The sequence below is a fragment of the Tenrec ecaudatus genome, chromosome 2 (genome assembly GCF_050624435.1).
Source record: "Tenrec ecaudatus isolate mTenEca1 chromosome 2, mTenEca1.hap1, whole genome shotgun sequence".
NCBI classification, from domain to species: Eukaryota; Metazoa; Chordata; class Mammalia; order Afrosoricida; family Tenrecidae; genus Tenrec; species Tenrec ecaudatus.
Window position 1 is genome coordinate 272,692,835 of NC_134531.1, and position 23,863 is coordinate 272,716,697.

The 23,863-nt window shown below is 43.8% G+C and overlaps 1 protein-coding gene across 2 annotated transcripts in view; it reads left to right on the top strand.

Moving 5' to 3' along the window:
• The window catches only part of ROBO1 (roundabout guidance receptor 1), a 434,587-nt gene that overhangs the window by 379,408 nt on the left and 31,316 nt on the right, over nucleotides 1-23,863 (top strand). Inside the window, exons 12-17 of one of the 2 annotated variants that reach the window (XM_075542454.1) lie at nucleotides 402-428; nucleotides 1,771-1,813; nucleotides 8,627-8,781; nucleotides 11,689-12,024; nucleotides 13,912-14,019; nucleotides 20,716-20,860. In XM_075542454.1, coding sequence (XP_075398569.1) covers nucleotides 402-428; nucleotides 1,771-1,813; nucleotides 8,627-8,781; nucleotides 11,689-12,024; nucleotides 13,912-14,019; nucleotides 20,716-20,860 — 814 coding nt within the window. The remainder of the gene's footprint in view (nucleotides 1-401; nucleotides 429-1,770; nucleotides 1,814-8,626; nucleotides 8,782-11,688; nucleotides 12,025-13,911; nucleotides 14,020-20,715; nucleotides 20,861-23,863) is intronic. The other variant, XM_075542455.1, reaches the window with a different exon arrangement.

Below are 23,863 nucleotides of genomic sequence, written 5' to 3' on the forward strand. Positions count from 1 at the left end.
TAAGCATTTACTTTCCAGATAGCTAGACAAGGCTCAAGCGAGACCCTGGTAATGCTTGTTTCAGAGTGCATCCATCACCGGTGTTTGCAAATGATTACTACTGGAGGGTCTTGTTTGCACCGAAGCCCTGAGCTACGTCTGGGTTCATAAATGCAGGGTCACTCTCAGGCTAACCCCCCCCCTCCCCCGGTGTCAGACTCTGGAGCATGGTACCTGTAGAGACAAGCTGCTTTTTCATCCTCGGGTTGGTTTGGCTCGTACATCAGCGTGTCAGAACTGCTGGCTTCCCCTTATTTACATTTGCTTTATGTTCAGCTGTCTGCTTGATTTATACTAATGTGATATGTTCCCTTTCTCTCTTCAGCTTAATAACGGGTTTCCATTTTGTTTTGATTTTTCAGTCCCGTCTTTTACCTTCACACCAACAGGTATATATTTGCATGTCCCCTCTTCCCCTCCTTTGTGCGTGTGGCATGTGGCGGACGATTGTGCCTCTGTTTGCACTGCAATTTCTGCAATAAGTGGGGGGGGGAGGACTTAAACGGGAGCACGGTACTTCAGGCACTCCTGTCAGGCGGGCATTGGGAGTCGAAATGGTTTGTGCTGCTTCTCATCCCCATTATGCAGTTGTGTATTCATGACTCCGCACGGATGCCTGAGCCTGTTCGCATGTGTCCCCGTAGATAGACACACTGTTCCCACCCTCAGCCGGATTTAACATGCTAATGACCTTCCTGATCGTGTCTTGGCACTGCATTCCTTTCCATAACGTAAGCCCCTCAGGCTAGCAGTCGCACACTTCTCTCCCCTGCCACCCCCCCCCCCCCCCCGCAGACCCTCACTTTTGAAAGGGCACCGTAACACCTGGCACAGGTGAAAGGTAACTCCGCTCCTTCTCCCCGAGTCCCAGACCCGATCGTCTGCTCTAGCCCGTATCTTTGAGAACAGGCCCTTGTCTCTCACTTCACCTTAGTAGTCGACCATGTTACCTGCAGCCTCGCCTCACTTTTAATCCAGTCACTGTAATCACTGGAGGCACTTATCTCTCTTTCACAGACTCCCAGTGTGGAGTTCTCCAAAGTAGCAGAATTTGGCAGCATTTACAAACACATTTTTTTTCTCCCCCTGAGAAAATGCATCTGTACTTACAGAGTGCTAATCTTCTTAACCCCTTGCCTCACTATGTGCAAATCTTGTTGTTGTAGTTGCTGTTGCTCTGGCTAGATTGTTAAGCCCACAATTTATTAAGCTGGCAATGCTTTCAAGCGCATTACGATATATTTTTACTCTGTATACACATCTGATAAACATGGGCCTCCCTAATTCACTGTCCCCCCTTGGCATGCTGTGTGTGGAAAGAGGTTTAATTTATCATGTATCTTGCTTTACTGATATGTCTGGAGAAGTTGTCTGCTAGTTAAAAATTCTTTTTCCAGAGTAATGATTTCATTTACACCAAATCATAGTATTATGTGATCTCAGAATAAATTCGAAGTAGAAAGTCATGGGTTCTATGAGAAGGATCTAAGAATGTGTGATAGTTGGATTTGATGAGTTCTCAACCCTGTCGGCACATTGAGAACATCAGAATGGCTGGGGTGTACTGTGTGACCTAAAGAAAGATAAGACCTGGGTCGAATCAGTTATCTGTTACTCTCCTGGGAGGTAGGAACGGGATAGCACTCCCTTTTACATAGATGCTCATGACTGTAATACATTTTGATATGTACATATGCTTATTAACTGTTCCCTTTTTCTGTTACATTTCAGTCACATATCAGAGAGGAGGTGAAGCTGTGAGCAGTGGAGGGAGGTAATTATTTTTGTTTGTTTCATAGATGCTAAGGGCATTTTCAAGTATTTCTTCATATCTTCCAACATGACGTCATTTTCTCTGCTTCTAAGTTTTAACTGAAAGGTGAAATTTTTCTCATCTTACACACTGCTGTTCTGTTGTATCCATGCTGTTTAAACACAATTGCAATCGACGGGAGCACTTGTAATACAGTCAGCGAACACCAGAGGGAGTACTTTAACCAGGAAATACTTCCTGATCTCTCAGATGATTTAAAGGAGTTAAAGTAATTAAGTTGTGGCATTTATGAAGATGAAGAAATATAGCTAGTTAACCGATACTATCAAAGAGAAAACCGTTCATTTGAAAACCTGCTGAACACAGCAATCGTTCATACCTTGTCGGTCGGTCATGTTTGCTGGTGCTTTTTCTTGGCGGTGGTTATTGTGTTTCGGTTTGTTTGGGTCACTGGGGTTGTCTTTAACGATATATCCAACATAGTTTAGATCTTCATTTGCAGGGAAATATGTTGAAATTTAAGAAGAAATAAATCTAGGTAGCTTTCTAACAAAGAGCTGTTTCCCTCTAATTGAAACTCAATCCTATCTTTATGATTTTTTGGTAATTATTATTCAGTGAGCCTTAATACATGCACAGAGAAATCACAAACTGATGTGACAGGCAGTTTTAAATTATCTGAAACAAGGTCTATGTTACATGTGCCACGCTTCAGGATTTCTACAACAAAGTGAGATACAAGAAGAAGTGCGGGGCGGGGGTAGGGGGTTGGAAGTACCGTCTAGTCTAATGTATCAAAAATAAATGAATAAATCCTTCCAACCAAAACCACTTCATTATTCAGAACACAGCTAACTAATTGTTGCCCCTACTTTGGATCATCGGATAATGCATTTGCTCCTGGGACACACAAAAATGAGGAAGATGTTATTCCTGAATCCAAGGACTTTATGATCCAATAAGAAAACTCTTGGCTGTAGTCTCTGTGAGAAGGTGATTGGGAAAAAGGCACTGACCTCCTCGGGCCACAGCTGCACCCTGATAGCACAGGTGGGGTACGCTGTGTGCACAGCATTCTGATTGCACACAGGTACGCTGTGTGCACAGCACCCTGATCGCACATGCTCGCCGTCCGCCCGTCTTTCCCGTGTAGTGCTCGCTTCCGGTTCTCAGGCTGGTGAAGCACAGTCAGCCACAGGAAGAAACTAGAGCTAGGGAGGTCTTCGTCAAGAACAGATGCACCGATTCAGGAATTAAACCAGGCTGTGTTTCCGCATCTAGGGCAATCCCATCGACGTCACAGCCCCAACGTTGGAGAAAGAGCCTCCAGTGTGAGCACGTTCTCTCCTGGGGGGAGCGGAAACACGTGATTGCAAACCTCCTCTTTCCAGGCGTCTGGCCATGGCTGTCGACTCCAGCTTTCTCATTCGGGAAAGCAAGGAGGGCGTTTATCCAGTGCTTTTAAAATATGTGTTTCTGCACTGGCCTTTGTGCCCAAATAATACAGGACTGGCCTGTACTTGGGGCGGGGGCGGGGAGGGAATTCGCAGCTGAGATCAAGAGGCCAAATTACCACATGGGACATAAGAGCAGAAATGCACAGGTAGCAAATGCCAGTTTCAACAGCAGGACCGAAAAATGGCAGAGTCCCCAAACTATCCACTTGAAAAGCTCTCTCAATCACCGTAAAGACATCATTGTCTGCGTTCACCAATCGCACGCCGGAAGTAAGACCAACTTACTTCAAATACCAAATAGAAATCATCTCTCTCTCAAAATGAAGTAATAAACAATGCTGGAATGCCAGAGAAGTAAAAGTCTTGCGTCTGGGCTCACAATGACTGATGTGCACAATTTTAAATGTATTTATCTACCACACATATGTATTGAGCGCCTACAAGGCGACAGGCCACTTTCTAGGTGCCTGGGGTACTCCGCGAGCAGTTTAGAATCCCTGTCCCCAGGAGCCTTAGGTTATAGGGGTGGGGGTGGGGGCAGAAAATAAATAAGCATGTTTTTAAAGTGAATGATCTCAGCAGGTGCTGAATGTTATGAAAGATTTAAAAAATGACAACAGCACAGAACAGGAAGAAGCCTCGTTATCTCCTAGTACACATGAGTGTGTGAACATGCATGAGCTTGTGTGTCTGTGTTGCGTGGTCCCTGGGGTTCAGAGAATGAGCAGTGAGCCTGATTCCTGAGCGGGCTTCTCCCTTGTCCATCCCTGAACCTTGATTTTCCCCCCTGCATCGACCTCACTCCCAGCGTGCCCCTCCAGCGGCCCTGATGAATGATGATTTGAGCCGAACCTTCAAGTCTTCCTACTGCATCTCTTCCTGCCATGACTACTTTTTGTGGCGTCTCGCTTGAACTAGCTACCTCATTCATAATCGCGTTCTTTAAAATCAAGCCCTCGGTCTCCCGTGCCTAGCCTGCTACAAGCTCCGTGCCTTCAACTGATAGCACCCGTTCCTATAATTTCCTTCTGTCCACTGGAGCCAGACTGATCTTTCTAAATGTTTATTGATTATGACTCTTAGCTGCTGGAAGTCCCTTTTCAACAGGCGCAACCATGTTACGGGATCCTGGCTGAGCTGCTGGGTATAACGGATGAAACCCACAACCTCTAGGCCTCTCCAGACCGCCCTCCCTCCCCTGTGCAGTACATCTTAGATCCCAGGTACTCGCACTGCATTCTCTGGTGCCGGCCTTCGCTCCTTTGCACAAGCCTTACTTCAGTCAGGAAAGCCCTCACTGGGCTGCCACCACCTGCTGGTCCTGCCTCTGGGCACTTTCTGCCTTGTGACAGTGCCCCTGTGAAGCCCCTCACCCTACAGTGATGGGTTATCTTCCTCTTACAAGAGAGTCAGCAAACAGTGGCATGACTATTTTGATAAATAAAAATGTCTAAGAATAAAGCCACATGCATGGTTGGCCTGCTGGAGTGGCTGAGTTGAATGGTTGCTGCAGAGACTGCGAGGCCTGCAAAGCCTCATTTAGTTACTGCCTGGCTGTGTGGAGGCACGGGTTTGCCAGCCCTTTCTGCTTATGACTGCCACTCGCAGTCAACGGTGCGATCCTGGCATGTAGAGACTAGGAACTGCTGATGTTCAAAACACGTCACTGATAAAATGTAGAGAGAGGGAGTTGTTCTTGAGAGAATGAATGGTAGAAGACCTCAGTTCTGCCCCTCACTTTTAGGAAAATAACCAGGGCTGACTAACCCCCCCACCCACCCCTTAAAGGAGATAGTTGAGCTAGAACTCTCTACTCGTTCTCCACATTGGCAATTTAGCTATTTCTAGGAAAATGAGCAGGAAAGCACACTGGGACCCACAAATAAACCTCTTCCCAACTTGAAAGTGGCCCAGGATTTCCGAAGTGGCTCCAGGGAGGATGGTGGCAGTAATGACTAGCTGTTCCTATGGATTTGTTTCCCGTACACCCAGTCACATCTTCAAAAGACAAACAGATCAATAAAATAACAACCTCCTTACAACTGACCTGCCACAGAGTGAGCCAGAAGAATCGGGGAGGGGGGAAACCAGGCTGAGCAGTGAGGAATGCCCCCTCCTGGGAGATGGCATTCCCCCTTGGCTTCAGAAGACTGACAACCTGGGCATGGACCCCTCAGGCCCTCCTGGGAGGAGACCAGTGGGCATCAGAAACACCGAAGGCAAGGTCCCTGACTGTACCCCCCCAGCAGCAGGGCCCTGGGGGATTTATTCTGTGGTTTAAGGATTCAAATAGTTTTGTTTTCCTCGAGAGAAGGATCACAATTTCTGAAGTGGGAAGAGAGGGAAGATGGAAGGTGATTGGGAAGCAGTTGTGAAAGTGTATTTGCCCTCTGCCCCTTCATGATACGACTAGATCTCCAAAATAAAATGAGAAAATTATTTTTTTCCATGAGCCCCCGTGTATTCCCTTTCTTCTATGGTATTGTCTTTTCAAATGCCAAGGAAACAACTTAGCAAAACTCAAACGTATCAACATGAAAATATAGCTGCTTGAGTATTACATGAGAAAATATTCCCTGAGACTATTTTAGAACATGCCAATCGTGGTATCCAGTGTTGTGTCTGCAGCTCTTCATGTCATACAGTTGGCAGCTAAATCTCTCTCACACACACTTGACAAATACATAACGCTTATAAACCTTAAAGCCCTGATCAGAGTAGTACATCTGCCCTTGGCTTCCCAAAAGACCTTTGAAATTCACACATTGCAGGCTCAGATTACTGACGAGCCAATCTGACATCCTGTTGGAAATCACCCACATATATTAAAACTTTCTGATAGGAGGATATCAAAACATTCACTTTAACCACCCACTCCGTGCCCACTCCACGTTATCCTAGTAGCAGGAGAACGTTGTCTATTTCTTTTGAAACATGTCATTCAGACTGATGCCTTTCCACTTGCCCCGCACTCCTACCAGCCTGTAACATCTTTACAACATTTAACAACTTCTACAATGGTAGCACTTACTGCGTAGGTTGAAGATAAAATAAAATAGGAAAGATACCAATGGTTAGATGCAGGATTTTTATTATAAACATAGGACCAAACGCCAGATAACTGTGACATAAAAAAACAAACAGATAAAACAATGGTTATCAAGTTCATTACATCTTAGGCAACCCCACCAGTAAACTGGTACCCCACCGTACTTCCAGTGGCTGGATTTTCAGGAGATGACCAGGTCTTGTCTCTAAGGACCTTCTGAGTAGACTAGAACACCGTACCTTTGGATCAGCAGCAGAGCACACGAACCCTTTGCATCCCTGAGCAGCTCCACCCGGGAGCCAACTTACATGTACATGTTTTTAATTTTCAATGTCATCATTGCTCTTCAAGGCATATAAATATGTAAAGGTTTTAAATAGTAAGTTTGCTCAAGTTCAATAGCTTCATTCCAAATTTGAAAGCTCCAGACGTTGCCTTCTCCCTTGCTTTTGTTAAGGATGTTTGAGAACCTCAGGGCATGCAGTGGCCCCTGGTGAGGGAAGGATGAAAGCACTCACCTGCCAACCCAAAGTTGGGGCTCACACATTGGCTTTGGAAGAAAGAGGCAGCTAGCTGCTTCTATGGAGGTAGTCAGTCTTGGAAAACCTTGGGCAGTTCTACCCTTGCCAGTCGTGTTGCTGTGAATGGGGACGGACTTGACAGTAATAGAGGTGGATTTGTTTTCCTTTCTTCTTCGGTTGTAATGTAAGTGTTTGAAGAATGCTGGGTTGGATGTCGATGCGTGTGGCTTGAGCCCCAGGTCTGCTACTCACTGTGTACAGCCTTGCTCGGTGTGTCACTCTCGTTATCTCGGAGAGTGAGTGGTGTGGCGGTTATATGTGGGGCTGCTAGCCGCAAGGACAGCCTTCCGAAAGCACTGGCTACTCCCATAAAGAGCGACAGCCTTGGAACCCACAGGGGCCGCTCAATCCTGCCCTATAGGGCCACGATGCGTCTGCATCAACGCGATGTCTGTGAGAACTGAAAGCGACTTCATTAAGTTAGTTCCAACTTACAGCAAGAGGGCAGAGTCGAACTGCCCCCTTTAGGTCTAAATCTTTCTGGAGGCAGAAAGCCTCACATTTCTCCCAAGGAGCGACTGGCAGAGTCAAACTGCTGACCCTGCGGTTAGTTGCCCACCACGTACGCAGCTCTACCCCCAGGGCTTTTTGGACAGGTAAATAAGTTATACGTCCAGAGTCGACATGTGAACGCCCCTTCGACTCATCATCATTCGTGGTGTTTCGCCTGGTCCCTTGCTTGACTCCCTGTGTGGCCGAGGATGACCGTGGAGATGAAATGTCAGCGCCACGACTGCTGGGCAAACGAGAAGCCTGGTAATTAATTGCACTGTAACAAAGAAAACGAAGCCACAAGGCAAATCTTTGCAGAATCCTTAGCGCCAGTCTGCTGACGGTGGCCCTGACGGCGTGCCGTATGTCATCACCTCTCTTGCTGAATTACCCAGTGGAGTTAATGTTGGAGACGGACTCGAGGATGTCAGCATTGGATTCCAGTTGGAGTCTTTGGCACGGGTGGTCCAGGGCTCCCATTAATAACTGACAATGCACGCGGTGTTGCCCATGCGCAGTGGATGATGCCGAACATCTGTTGTACCAATGAAAGCATAAGCACGAACGTTTCCTGCAGTGGGCGTCTTTGTTGTGCCATTTTCCCTCGGTAGCTCTCCTCTGCTCGTGTAGGGATGGGCGGCCTTTTACAGTGTCCCCATCAAACAGGGGTGACACACTTGCAGAGCTCTGCATGGAAACACCGATGAGGCTCCTGTGAAATGCCACAGAGCCCAGTGTGCTGGTTCTGAAACAGGAGACTGTAAGCAAGTGCGTGCGTTTTGTGTTTACAACCGTCCACCATCCAAGTGAAGGAGCTTATTCCCGTATTCCCCCTGCAGGGTGGCCAGTGTCATTGCAATGAAATGATTTTTTAAACGAGTCAAAAATGATGAATTGCCATCGTCTTGACCAGAATATGCTTCCCACTCCTAAGAGCTTTCTAAAAACACCTGCATCCATATTCTTAGATTCCATGTTTTCCTTTTCGATGATCACAGATGAAGAGGGAGTAGGATAGCACCAAAGAGACGGGCCTTTGCCAGTACGCAGAACGATCAGGCGGTCAGTGGGGGTCTCCCGGGGACAGTACGTGACAGCTGCCCTGTCCACGAAGTGAAGAAGTCCGCCTGATCTGTGAGACAGTGGTGCAGCATTTGGCAGAACGTCGCGTGGGAAATGTTATTTCCTGTTGCTATAACTGCTGTACTTTTGTGTGCTCTTGTGCTTTCTCTAGGCCAGGACTTCTCAACATCAGTGAGCCTGCTGCCCAGCCCTGGCTGGCGGACACATGGCCCAATCCTGGCAACAATCACAATGACTGCTCCATCACTTGCTGCACCGCAGGCAACGGGGACACTGACAGCAACCTGACAACGTACAGTCGCCCAGGTTCGAGACACGGAGGGAGCGGGTTTGAAATGCATTAAGCTCTATAGAGAACTAGCCGGAAGGACAGACAGGTCCTCGTCCACTTTTATATAAAAATACAGTTGTTTTTTGACGAGTTGAAAGCCGGGCACGTCACAATCCTTCACATCAACTGTAGCGTTAATGACCAAATGGCTTTGCTCTGCCTTTACGTTACTGACTCAGTAAAGGCATTTCTGATTAGCTGGAAGATTAAAAAGCTGATAGTCTATATTCCACAAACAGTCTTGGATCCTGCCTCAGCCAGGTATGTGATCTCAAATACCCCGCTCCAAACACGAGGGGCAGGAATGGAGTGTGAGCCAACTCTCTCTCAGTCAACGTGTGACACATGTGAATGCTAAGGGGCGGCAGGTATCCAGCAACACAGTGCAGAAGCTTACGAAGAAGAGAGGCCTGGAGAAAGTTCACAGCAGACTAGCTGACGATATTGAAGGGAGTTCAGTCCATGGGGTGAAAGCCACTGCGTATGACTTGTTGGGTGGAGGAGTGATGGGAGGCTGTGGAAACCTTTGCCTGATTCATATGAGACTAGAATGTTGACATTTGGGGCACGGTTTGCATCTGTAGCTTCCAAAGCTTCAGTTAATAGCTCTAATTAAGGTAGGTGTACACTGTAACAAAACGAAAGGGCCATGGATGAGTGAAGGAACGAATGCCGAAGGAGCAGAAAAGCCTTCAAAGGTGGGGCCTGCTAATACTTGGGTGTTAAGAAAGCTCTCGGTTTGTCCTCACTTTTATCCCTAATGTTTTTGTACCTTTCGTACTGTGCTTTGGTTTCTATCTGTACATTGAGGGAGATAATGAGAGATGAAGGCTTAGCAGGAATTCGAAATTTATTTACCTTTTGCAGGAAAATTTTATCAATATTTCATGAAATATAAACCTCTCTTAGGACAGTAGCCTGACAAATATTTTTCACTTCAGTGCAAACCCCCAGACCTCACCCTTTACCAAAAAATAAGTTCACTAATATGTGATAGGCAAAGAGCCTGGGCTTTCTCCTCCCGTAATTGTTCAAGTCTCAGAAACCCACAGCGGCAGTTCTACCCTGCCTGCCCTGTAGGGTTGCTATGAGCCAACAGCGAGTTGTTGTTCAGTGATATGTGATAGAATAATGAATGAAGAACAGAAATCCTAGGGTAGATAACAAATAGAAGGAAATTGACTCATGTAAAAGTATGTCTCACATTCACAATATAGGAAATATTATTGAACAAAATGCCTATAATCAGAAGATATGACTCCAAAACTCAAGGCAAAGGAATGAGGAATTGCATTTAAATAAAGATGCTCTACACGGTACCAAACAAATCATAAACTGCCTGTCTGTCCAGCCTCAAAGTTCTCATGTTGCCATTCTGCAGATGAACAAGCCGTGTTTGCAGAGAACCATAATCTAGTTGTCCAGACAGACAGACAAGTTACTATAAATAAAAGAAAGACATTGGGGCCTATAAAAGAACAAAATATGGTGGTTATTGCTTAAATCAATCTAGAGATCTATATTGTCCAATGTGGTGGGCCTCACATGGTGCCATTTACAATTAAATTAATGAAAGTAAGTAAAACCCAAAATTCTGCTTCTCTGTTCCACTAGCCACATTTCAAAGGCTCCGTTGTCACAGACGGCCCATAGCTACTCTGTTGAGCAGTACATGGGAGCAGACATCCGCCATCTCACAAAGATATATGTGACCTAGATTGGAAAAACAAAGTGAGATCGTCTAAATCATATTATCTTTACTAATATTTGTTAACCACTATTAAATAAAATTTAATGTCTAGAAATAAGACGTAATAATTGCTTACACAGAACAGATTTATTCTGTGGGATAAGATTGACGAGGCGCATGAGAGGGAGCGTGTTAGAAGGTGCAAATTGTTCTTAAGATTATAACTTGAGTGGCAAGTGTGTACCATTTAAAAAATATATATACGGCTGGAAACCAATTTGTAAAACAACCTTTTAATGTTGACTCACCCTGATGAATTGCCTGAACTTGGCTGCTTTCTCTTTAAAAAATATTTCAATGAAGAAATATGAAAAAAAGTATGATTTTAGGCCTTCAAGCTCCTATTTTCATTTTTTCAACGGTAGACATCATCTCCATAAATATCAGTGATTTAGCTCCTAAAGAGCTCAATGAAGGGGCAGAAATATAGGGAGAATGAGACGATGAGACATAGTAACATTAGTTCAGGCTTTTTTAATTCAAATTACCCTGGTTGCTATAATTCAATTTGTTGTCGTTATTGTCATTTTACACTTCTTGGACTGTCATGAAACCGTGAAAAATGATTAGATAACATCCTCGTCCGATAATGATTCCCAGACATGACCCAAAGAAGAACTTACACAGTTCTCCCAAGCATTGTTACCTCATCTTTTGAGGGAGCTCCTTTATAAAATACAGAAATCTCATGTTCTCCTGGCAGCCAGGTAAAACTTCCTTCTTGTTGTTCTTGTCTCCCCCCTCCCCCCTTTCCTTTGGTTTTCAGTTTCTATCCCTGCATCTGTAGCTTCCAAAGCTCCAGTTAATACCTCTAATCAAGTTAGTACTCCACTCCAAGGTTCGAAAATTTAATCAGAGTGTCCAAAGATGCTCAGGTGGATGATGTGCTAGTGTGATTCATACTAAAAAGAAGACGCTATTAAATTATATGAACGATCTGTTACCTAGTCCTCTCAGAAGTTCTAACTGTGTGTGTGTTTTAATCCTGCACTTTTATGCTTTCAAGACCATCTTCGCCTCATGTGTCCTTTACATACAAGTTTGCTGTGATTCATAGAGCTACTTAGCGAGTGAGTGAAAATGAAGAGCCACGCAGAATGACGCTTTCCCTTTTCCTCTCCATTGCACGTAGCTGATTGTATAGCAAATTATAACAACCAACTGGATAACAAACAGACAAATCTGATGCTCCCTGAGTCAGCTGTTTATGGTGATGTGGATCTTAGTAACAAAATCAATGAGATGAAAACCTTCAATAGCCCAAATCTGAAGGACGGGCGTTTTGTCAATCCGTCAGGGCAGCCCACTCCGTACGCCACCACCCAGCTCATCCAGTCCAACCTCAGTAACAACATGAACAACGGCAGCGGGGACGCCAGCGAGAAGCACTGGAAACCGGTGGGACAGCAGAAGCAAGACGTGGCGCCAATTCAGTACAATATCATGGAGCAAAACAAGCTGAACAAAGGTGAAGAGCGTCTCCTTCATTCCCTCCCTTTGCTACATTGGGGACCCTCCACCCTCGAGTACCAGATGTGGAAGGGGCTGAGGTTTTGTTTTTGTTACTAGGGGGGTTTTGTTGGTTTTGTTTTATTTGGTTTCATGATTCCCAGTGTCAATAACCTTTGAAAATTGATTTTGTAATCCGTAAGTTTTTCCCACTGCTTTTGACATTAATTCAGGTTTAATGCAAAGTGATAGATTGGTTCGGACAGTCTTGTATTTATAAAGCAGTTGTACAACCATAACAGTGCCTCACATTTTAAAGAAAACGACTTTCTCATTTTTCCACTCAAGACGGAAGATAATTGCTTCTACGTGGTCATATAAATGAATGGGATTTTTATATGAAATTGAGAAAAAAATTAACCTGAGCTGGAGAAGTGTTGTATTTCTCCTACCTCATGTGGTTACTAAAACTGCTACAATCTTAGGCCCTGGCTTTCTTTGGTTGACTTGATTGAAGTCTGTCAGTAGAGAACCTAAAATAAATTGAGTGTAGTGTTAACTTGAAGCGGAGGAATCGGAATCGTGTTCTATGGCCTGAGGGAATGCCTCTCTAATGTGATGGATGTGAGGTAGAAGGGATAGGCATTTGATAGCTTTGTAGACCTCCAGGCTACCGCTCTAATAACATAATTTGCAAAGTTATACCTGTAGGAAATAGTATTGCTCTAATTTTGATAGATCAGAACAATTTCATAAAAATGTCCAGGTAGAAGATAGATTTTATTGGAGCTAATGAAATACATAGATTTATTTGTTCTCTACTTGAGGTTTTCTTAACTAAAAGAAAAAAAGAAAAGTATACTAAGTTTATATATTTGAAGATAGCAAAAAAGATAAGACATCCATTCAATTAAATGTTATGTATTTTATTTTAATCAGCTTTGAAAGGCTCTTGCAGTTTTAGGGGGAAAAAAACCTTTGCGTCTCTAAAATCCATCTCACAGATGTGAATTCGTTCACGAGAAAGCCTGCTCTTGCAATCACAGAGTTGACCACATGGATTCAAACTGTGGCTTGTTACTTCTCCAAAGAGTGCGGCTTTAACATCCACGCCAAAGCTCCGGCAGTCCTTTATTACAAGGACTTCAGCGTGCGGATGTGGTGTTTACCCTGTTTGTCAGCAGACTGGGTGTGTCACCCTGGAACGCAACTAGCTGGACAGGCTGTTAGTACACTCCAGCGTCAGGTTTATCATTTACATGTTCCACGTTGGCGATGTCATCAGAAGCATTTTTGTGGCACATTGTGATTTGATTTCATTTTTCTTTTCAGGTTCATATTTTGAAAGATATTATCTTACTGACTGGCTTGATTTTTAGCTTAAATTTAATGCAGTCTTTGCCATGGGTAGACAGACTATTACCTGCTTTCTTAAAATTATTGCATCATTGGCTATATTGTTAATGTGTGTAAGTCAAGCCAACCTGATTTCTGCCTTGACTAATTTTAAAATATTGTAAAGAGGAAATTAGTCCCTCAGCTGCCTTCCAAACAGATGGAAAACCTGTGAATATGCATATTCAGTTAAAGCACAGTTTACGTTAAAAGACATCTGACAGAGAAGTCAAGTCTGATGCTTGCCACTGGTTTTCTTTAATAGGAAGAGACAAAAGTGAGTAAGGTAACTCTCCCTGTTCATAGCAACTTCGTTATCTTATACGCCTATTATTTATATGTATTTTCAATATGAGCTGTCTAGTATCTGAATAGACAAATGAAAGAGAAAGAAAACAGATCAATGATCCTAGCTTCCTCAATGACTCTGAAACCTAGAGAAGACAAACTGATGTGAAATCACTTCCAAAGGCGGAATCATTTTAAAAGTATCTTTCTATTTAAAATCTAGATTACCGAGCAAATGACAGCATCCCCGCAGCCATTCCATACAACCAGTCGTATGACCAGAACACGGGTGGATCCTATAACAGTTCAGACCGGGGCAGCAGCACATCCGGTAAGTGAGGGGAAGCCAAGAGAAGCCCAGTCTCTGCTTTGAAACGGCAGTGTGTTCCAAGATGCTAAACCAGGTCCTCGTGGACTGATGTGTGTGTGGGAGATGTAGAATCACTTTGCAAAGTTTGGATCTGCCAGGCCTGGGTTTTGCTTACCTGATAAGGGACCTTGTCTGCACTGTTGAGGACCAGCTAACTTCCAGAGCCATTGTCTATTCTGTTTGGTAATGTAGATGGAGCATCCTATTTGGCTCCTTGTCCTTGTAGTACAACCGGAACCATAGACTCATCTACAAAGGCAATTTAATGTGCTTCTCCCACCACATGGCGAGTATTTTAACGGAAAATGTTCCACATGCAGTTCTCGTGTTCCTATTTGAAACCAGGCCATTCGGGTACATAAGCACTTTTTTTTTAAACAATTTATTGGGGCTCATACAATTCTTTTCACAGTTCACACATATACATACATCAATTGTATAAAGCACATCTGTACAGTCTTTGCCCTAATCATTTTTTTCTCTTTTCTTCTTTTACATTTTATTAGGGACTCATACAACTCTTACCACAATCCATACATATACATACATCAATTGTATAAAGCACATCCATACATTCCCTGCCCCAATCATTCTCAAGGCATTTGCTCTCCACTTAAGCCCCTTGCATCAGGTCCTCTTTTTTTTCCCCCACTCCCTCCCCATTCCCCCCTCCCTCATATGCCCTTGGTAATTTATACATCGTTATTTTGTCATATCTTGCCCTATCCGGAGTCTCCCTTCCCCCCTTCTCTGCTGTCCCTCTCCCAAGGAAGAGGTCACATGTGGATCCTTGTAATCAGTTCCCCCTTTCCAACCCACTCACCCTCCACTCTCCCAGCATCGTCCCTCACACCCTTGGTCCTGAAGGTATCATCTACCCTGGATTCCCTGTACCTCCAGCCCTCATATGTACCAGTACACAGCCTCTGTCCTATCCAGCCCTGCAAGCTAGAATTCGGATCATGGTAGTTGGGGGGAGGAAGCATCCAGGATCTGGGAGAAAGCTGTGTTCTTCATCGGTACTACCTCACACCCTAATTAACCCATCTCCTCTCTTAAACCCCTCTATGAGGGGTTCTCCATTGGCCAACACTTGGGCCTTGGGTCTCCACTCTGCACTTCCCCCTTCATTTAATATGATATATATACATATATACACATACATATATACATATACACATATATACACATACATACACACACTTATATCTTTTTTTTTTTTTTTTTTGCATGATGCCTTATACCTGGTCCCTTTGGCACCTCGTGATCGCACTGGCCGGTGTGCTTCTTCCATGTGGGCTTATTTGCTTCTGAGCTAGATGGCCGCTTGTTCACCTTCAAGCCTTTAAGACCCCAGACGCTATCTCTTTTGATAGCCGGGCACCATCAGCTTTCTTCACCACATTTGCTTATGCACCCATTTGTCTTCAGCGATCCTATCATGGAGGTGTGCAGTCAATGATATGATTTTTTGTTCTTTGGTGCCTGGTAACTGATCCCTTTGGGACCACTTGATCACACAGGCTGGTGTGTTCTTCCATGTGGACTTTGTTGCTTCTGAGCTAGATGTCCGCTTGTTTATCTTCAAGCCTTTAAGACCCCAGTCACTAACTCTTTTGATAGCCGGGCACCATCAGCCTTCTTCACCACATTTACTTGTTCACCCACTTTGACTCCAGCCGTTGTGTCGGGAGAGTGAGCATCATAGAGTTCCAATTTAATAAAAGGAGGTATTCATGCATGGAGGGAGTGTTTGCCGTGATGATGATGTTCCTGAGTAGAGCAGCCAGTCCACAGAGAGAACAACATGGCTGGCCCCACTATGAGACATGATGCCCCACAGTGACTAAGGGCGATACAGGGGACAGCACCGGAGACACAGTGTGGGAATTGCACCTGACCTGATCCCACCACACCGAGGCAAAGCACTGGGGGAGTGCAGCGGAACAGCAAGGGAATGGAGTGGCAAGGCCCCCAGGGAATGCTGAAAGTGGACTTTGGGGCCAGGGCGTGGTGCCCCAACAGACTGGACTGGAAAACGCTCCTAAGGGCCAGCAAACGATCCCTGAACTAACTACAAGCTTTTCTCTTGTGAACTGTTTTGTTCTGTTCTTTGTCAGTGGTTTGTTTTTGTTGTTTTGTTGTCTGGTTGTATACTGTTGCTTTGTTTTCCTCTGTCTAGTTTTTGTGCATGTTAGTGACTCCACAGGTCTGTCTGAATAGGACAGGCTGGATGAACTATCTGGAGGAAAAACAACGGGACCGACAGTTCCGGGGGGACTTGGGGTGGGGGGTAGGGGGGGTAAGAAAGTGGTGTTAACAAACCCAGAGACAAGGGAAAAACATGGGACCCCAAATGGTAGAGAAGGGGGAGTGGCTGGCCTGGTGGGAAATGATCAAGGGTAAGGGTGCTTAGAGAAGAGGTATACTCTAGCCCAGGTGGCGATGAAGCATGGTAGTAGGGCAGGAGGAAAGTTAAGGGAGATGGAGGAAAGAGCTAGGAGTCAAAGGGCATTCATGGAGGTCTAGACAAAGACATGTACATGCAAATATATATAGGAGGATGGGGAAATAGATCTATGTGTCTATATTCATAAGCACTTTTAAAATGATCTTTTGTTGCGCTTTTGATGGACGTTTACACAGCAAGTTAGCATCCCATTCGACAATTTCTATGCAGTGTCTGTGGTGACTTTAGGTACATTTATCAAAATGGATCAGCATTCTCTTTGCATGTTCCCTTTCCAATACTTTATTTCCCGACCCGCTTATCTTCTCTTTGCTTTCCAGTAACTAAGAGCTGACCTTCGGTCTCCTACTGATGGTCTCTAATCTGATACCATCAGGGCACCCTACTCTGCTGTTACTTGAACAGGTGATCTCAGGAGGCTCCACAGTCTCCAGAAGTCCTCTGTTCCCCACTGTTCCGGGTTGTTGGAGTTTTTTGTTTTTTTAATTAGAATTTAAGATCTGGTCCATCTTTTTCTCCCATTCTAGTGGGGTCCACTGTGGGCTGTCAGGAACATCTGTCCCGGTAGCCAGCCACTGGCTAGTTCTGGTCTCAGGGTAAAGTGAGATAGTGGTCTGTGTCAGACTTATTTCTTCCCACAGTTTGGTTACCCTTTTACTCTGGCTCTTGGCAAGCAGAGACCCACTATTGGGTGTTAATTGGCTGCTTATAAGCTTTTAGGATCCCAGGAGCTGTTTACTTTATTAGGATGAAGATCTTTACTTTTGTGAATGATGCTAAGCTAACTGATTTATCCCATGAAGCTGTGGTTGTAAACCTTCAAAGACAGAAGACCAACATTTTGTTGTTGTTGATGTGTGAGCAGGATCCATATTTGTGTCCCTGGTGGGACAGCTGTTCTTTGTTGGGCTGCAATCCACAAGGTTAGCAGTTCGAAACCACCAGCCCCTGTAAAGGAGAAAGACAAATGGGGCTTTCTCCTCCCGTCCGGAGTTACAGTTTTGGAAGCTCACAGGGACGGGTCTGCTCCTACAGTATGCCATGAGTTGGCATCAGCTCGGTATCAGGGAGAATAGATTCAGCTGAAGGCGCTGGCGGCAGAGTGGGGTAAGGGCTGGGCTCCTGAACGCCAGATCCCTTGGCTATTCGGACCCACCAGCCACTCCTGGGGACGCTCAGGAGGCTGGCTGTTTAGCCTCAGAATCACAGTGATGGCGGTAGGTTTGGGACGGTGGAGATACTTCTATCTGCTCTCACCTAAAAAGTACCTGATCTTCGAGTACACTTGAACTTACTCAAAAGCCTCTGAAAAGAAACAAGATTGAGTTACAAAAGGACCTTGTCTCGGCCTATGATCTCTCTTTTCTCCCCCTCCGTTCTGGCCCTAAAAACTCTTAAAGCAACCTTCAACTGAAGTCTGCCAGTGCCTCAGAAGCCACACTCAGTCCTCCCTCTGCCCTGTGGACTTCATGCTGTTGCAGCTGCGAGCCAGCTGTTTTGCTGATAGAGGCTGCAGATGGGAATTTGCTGGTACTTAAGTCCTGTTTTTCTAATTAAGGGTGGTTCATTATAAGAACTCAACATGTGGCAAGTCACGCCACAGTGAGAACAAACGGATTGATCTCGACTCCAGCATGTTTCTGCAGGAGTGGAGCACCTCTCCCGAGCTGGGTCAAAGTTGTTACGGGGTGATTTCCAAAACACTGTCTCAGCCTCTCTTCGGTAGTGAGTTTGCTCTTAGTTTAGGCTGGTTCTTTTGGCATTTCCTAGTCTGTGTTCTGATCCCTGCGGAAAAGTTTCAAATATAATGTAAAGGACTTTGAATTCACCCTTCACCTTCTTAGCTATCGATACCTTTTCAGATTTCCTCTGATTCTGTTACATGTTCTTGATGTATTTTTTTAAAACATTTTATTAGGGACTCATACAACTCTTATCACAAGCCATACATATACATACATCAATTGTATAAAGCACATCTGTACATTCTTTGCCCTCATCATTTTCAAAGCATTTGCTCTCCACTTCAGCCCTTTGCATCAGGTCCTCTTTTTCCCCCTCCCTCCGTGCTCCCCCCTCCCTCATAAGCCCTTGATAATTTATAGATTATTATTTTGTCATATCTTGAATTTTTCTTCCATTTTAAGGTAAGCTAGATCTTCCTAGGAACTACTCTTAGAAAATCCCGTAAAATATTTGAATTTTTATTATCTCATGCCATTTGGTCTTTGAATTCTTAGTTACTTGTAAAGAGACTGACATCCTAATGAAAAAAACAAACAGATAGTTGTATGCTATTGTTTTTGACATTATTCATTCCTCAGCTGAGACATCTGGATTGTTGTGTGCTACGACTTATCACCTGCTACTCTAATACATAGATATATGTTTCTAGTTGTGTGTATATATCTATATCTATCTATCTATCTATCTATCTATATATATATATATATAAAGTAATACAATCTGGTGATAAGTAGGGCAGAGATTGAAGCAATAACACGAGGTCTAGGAGAAAATCATGAGGCTAAGCCTCTGAAAATTGAGGAAGCTGTTGGAGTCATTTCTGTGTGCAGAGAGCAAGGGGAAGGTGCTGGGTGTCATCGGTGTGATGTGTGTGCATACTCTTCCCAAAACAAGGCAACTAAACTAGAGGAAAGGAGACAGAATGGAGCCACACGAGCACAGGGCTGGCAGCCATAATTTATTAAGAACAGTCTGCCCATCGGCCTAAACTTGGGACAGTAATGTACCCATGCAAGTACATCTAGTTAATAAACACTGCCATTTAACTACAAAGTTTTCCAAATAACTTTTTTAAAAATATGACTCATTGACTGTGCTAAGACCTGTTTTCCTGCACCACATAACTTAGCACTGCTTCAGATCAAAGCAAAACAAAATTCTTCTGCTGTTACAATGATGCTGATTAATAGGGAGCCTGTAGGACAGCTAGAACTGCTCCTGTGGGTTTCTGAGACCATAAGTTACTCTTTACAGGAGTAGAAAGCTTCATCTTTCTCCTGTCAAGCCACTGGTGGTTTCGAACTGCTGACCTTGTAATTAATTAGTAGTCTAAGATGTGCCACCATCTAGACAACTCACTGATATTAATGAACTACGAATATATCAGAAAAATGAATGAATGAATGTTTGATGCAACCAAGTGAACACATGAGCATTTGGCTGGTAATTTGCCGGAATAGAGTTTTCTGATAGAATGGCATATGCCAGGTCCCTCTGGAGATGTTCCATCCCTGCTCTCCAGAGGGTTGTGTTTCAGTTCTCATTTTCATTCTTTCAAGAGTAAAATGGAATAAACAGAAATGGAAGAATAGAAAAAAACAATTATAAACTGAGAAGAGTCCAAACTATATGCATGGTGTTTTCGGGGGACTAAGATGAATTCCAAAATATCTTTTGCTCCAAGGTTATTTTGAATGCAATTTGTAAAATGTACAGCTACCTCTGTTTAAACCGTGTATCACATCTAAAATCAGACAACTGGCACGTTTGGATAGTTGGTTGATTTCAAACTATGAAGAATGCCCAAGTGACACCGTTTTCTGATCAACCATAGTGGAAGCACTTGTACAGGAACCGTGGCTGAAAACATTTCTTTTAAATAATTTTTTCTTTTCCTTTGTCAGTAGTTATATTAGTTCTTCCAGCAATTACTTTCATCTGAACCTGCCTTTCTGATGAAAAGTAGTCATTCCATTGTGCCTAAAACATTTCAGTGGACAAGTACAAATTATATATAGTCAGTAATTTAATGCAACAGCGGAGCTCTAATAGATCGTATCTGTATCATATTGTATTTTAGGTTCCAGCAATTAAATAATAGAAAGGCACTCCAGAAAATATGTCTACAGCTCATTTGTTTTAGATGATAATCCATAATGCAATTAATTGCTGTGGGAAGATCACTATTAGTGATAAGACTTGTAAAATTCATTTATGCTCTTATTGCTCTTTTGCTATTTATTAGACACTGAACTTGGGACTACTTGGCATTTTTTTATATATTGTAGGAAGTTCTGTTTAAAACAAGTGAAGCAATTTTTGTCTATGTGCCTATATGAATTATGAGACTGTGTTTACAGAAAATAATTAACCTGTGGCTGATAGAAAATTCTCAAAGGCCTGAGATAAAAGACTTACCGTACATTTGCTTTATTTTCTAGGGAGTCAAGGGCATAAGAAAGGGGCACGAACACCCAAAGTACCAAAACAAGGCGGCATGAACTGGGCAGACCTGCTTCCTCCTCCCCCGGTGCATCCTCCTCCACACAGCACCAGTGAAGAGTACAATATTTCTGTGGATGAAAGGTAAGAGGACTTCTCAGGACCGAGGTAAACAACTGCATATGGGTTCTTCGACCCATTTATGAAGTGATTGTTAAACTAGGCCTAACAAGGGGAAAATGACTGTTCAACTGCATGAACAGTTGATGCTAAATATACAACCCTATTGGGACGTTAGCAAGACTGTCTGATGCAGCACCCTCCGCGGGGCCTTGTTGGTTGTTATTGACTTGATTCTGATTCATGGAGACCATACGTACAGAGTAAAATTGATCCAGTGAGTTCAAGACTGATCTTTTGGAAGCAAATTGGCAGTCCTGTCTTCCAAAAAAAATCTCAAAACCAACCAACAAACTGACTGACAGCCATTGAGTCAATTCTGACTCACAGTGACTTGTGGACAAGGTACCACTGACCCCTGTGGGCATCTGAGGCTGTACATCTTCACAGGTGCAGACACCCTCCCCCGCCCAACACACCAAAGCTGATGGGTTTGAACTGCTAACCTCTGATGGTTAGCAGCCCATCATGTAGCCCACCAGGGCTACCAAAGTCTGTCGGTCAGTGTACAGCACCAACCTTCTGTCTGGAAGTCAAGTGCTGAGCGGTTTGCACCACGCACGGACTCTGAAAACGCTCCTATGTGTTCTCCAGAAAAGAAGAGACATGTGCCTTGCAGTTCTTTTGGAAACTAAATATCAGAAAGAGCTCTCAGTCCATTTAAACACACATACAAACACACACACACACACACACACACGTCAGGTAACCTCAGAAAGTTCATAGATCAACTCCATTATCTTTCCATTCTGTTCTCCATAAGATTCTTTGTAGCTGTCTCCTACACAGGGCCCATCAAGTCACTTCGGACTCATAGCAGCCTGGTGAGGGTCAGGCTAGGACGGTGCTGCAGGGTTGGAAGGACCAACCTCCAGCCTTTCAGTTAGTTGACTGAGTACATAAACCACTTGCACTGCCCCGGGACTCCGTGTGTGTGTGTGTGTGTGTTCGCACACGCCTGCATGCGTGTGGGTTTTGTGGCTTCCCAAATGAGGACGTCAGTGGCACATATCTTACGGTATACTCACAGGAGTCTGAAAACGGTGTGTAAAATTTTTAAATTTTAACTGAATTATTTTCCAGTACAGGTTAAGCAGGTCATTCTCACGTGACTATGAGGGCTAGTGTCTCTCTCCCCACTCCAAACGCGGAGACCTGGATTCTACAGGAAAACTCACCAGCCGCTTCTCCGCTGGGGTTCATGGAGCGGGAGAATGCACCCACCCTAGAGCCTACCAAATGCACGAGCTGAAGTCTACCAAAAATTCATCTTCTCAGGGACTGTTACAGAAATAGCCCTACTTCTTTCATTCATCACAAAACCACAGTTTGACAGATCCGACTGTGTACTAAACCAAGCCTCTGTACTCTTATATTCCAATTACATTTTTATAAAATTTCTGTGTACACATTTTTCAAATAAATATTCTTCTATAAGAATATATTCATTTTTAAATGGGGAGCTAATAACAGCAAGCACAAGAGGGAAGATAATGTTCCAGAATTGATTCTGGTGATCACACAACTTTTTTTTAATATGTCTAAGCCTACAGAATTCTATGATATATGAATGATAGCTCCATAAAACTGTGAACATTTTAAATTTATATATTTGTTTTTAAAATTCACCTTCCCAAAAATAAATAAATAAATAAATTCACCTTCTAGATTATAGTAATGCAATTATTTCGTGCTTATTTTAGTTCAAAAATAAGTTCGTTCACCAATGGGACAGATAGATACAGAGGCTTTTCCCAAAAAAAGATATTGGGCTGACAACTGTACCCCAAAGAAAAGGACTAATTATAAACGGAAGAATGGACAGGCGTCCTGTTCTGCTAGGCTTTCGACCTTGACTTTGACCTTGACAAATGAGAAGACATTCCTTCAGTGGAGGTAAAATAGTAGGAAGGGTTTTATGGACATTGGACCACACAGATGTGGACTGACAGGAACTGACGTGAAACATATGGTAGGGCAGTGAGAGGCAGCTGGAAAGTAAGTAGAAGTCAGATCATGGAGATACCTCAGAGCCTTATTTAAGAGTTTATGTTGGATTCTCTCGACAAGTAGAAAACTCTTTAATTCTCTGGAGCAAATTAGCGACATGAGTATGCTACAGTATAGAAGTCTCTTAATCCATTTCAGGATGGAGAAGGAAAGAGTAACTAGGGGCAGCGAGATCACCAAAAGCTGTTGCATAGTATATACTGTAGTATCTATGAAAGTTGCAAATTGAAAAATAAATAAAAAGCTAGCGAAAGGGAATACCAGGAATCTTTGTTTGAAGGGGAGCGATAGCCAAAAAAGGAGGACAATTTCTAGTTTGTGTAAGTGGGAAATTGCTATTTGTTGCTGGATGAAACATAGGAAAGGATGGCAGAGAGAGAACGAACAGAATTAGAAAAGGAAAAGAAAGTAGAAAAACCCAGCCCACCTGAGTTGAACTTCAACATTCTATTGTTCAGACACATCGAGGTAGAGCAGGCGTCCTCCAACTACGGCCCGCGGGCCACATGCGGCCGCCGAGGACATTTATCCGGCTTGCCGGGTGTTTTTGCCCTGTTTGGTTTTTTTTACTTCAAAATAAGATATGTGCATTGTGCATAGGAATTTGTTCATAGTTTTTTTTAAAAAACTATAGTCTGGCCCTCCAACGGGTCTGAGGGACAGGGAACTGGCCCCTGTTTAAAAAGCGTGAGGCCCCCTGAAGATGGTGGAGAATGAGCAGGAGCAGGAAGAGGCATTCAGCTTAGGTACAACTGTCGATCACTATCTTTCTGACGGAAAAGCACGTACGTGTGCACAGCTCTAAAAGAGGAAGGGGGAGTCTTATTGCTTAAATGCATAAAAATTATACTCTTCTACCCAAAGGTAAGTCAACTACTTTACTGTGATCAACTAAATAAATGTTGATCTGACGTAATTTCAGAGGAAAATGGGGTATCTCAGGCTCATCAAGTTGAT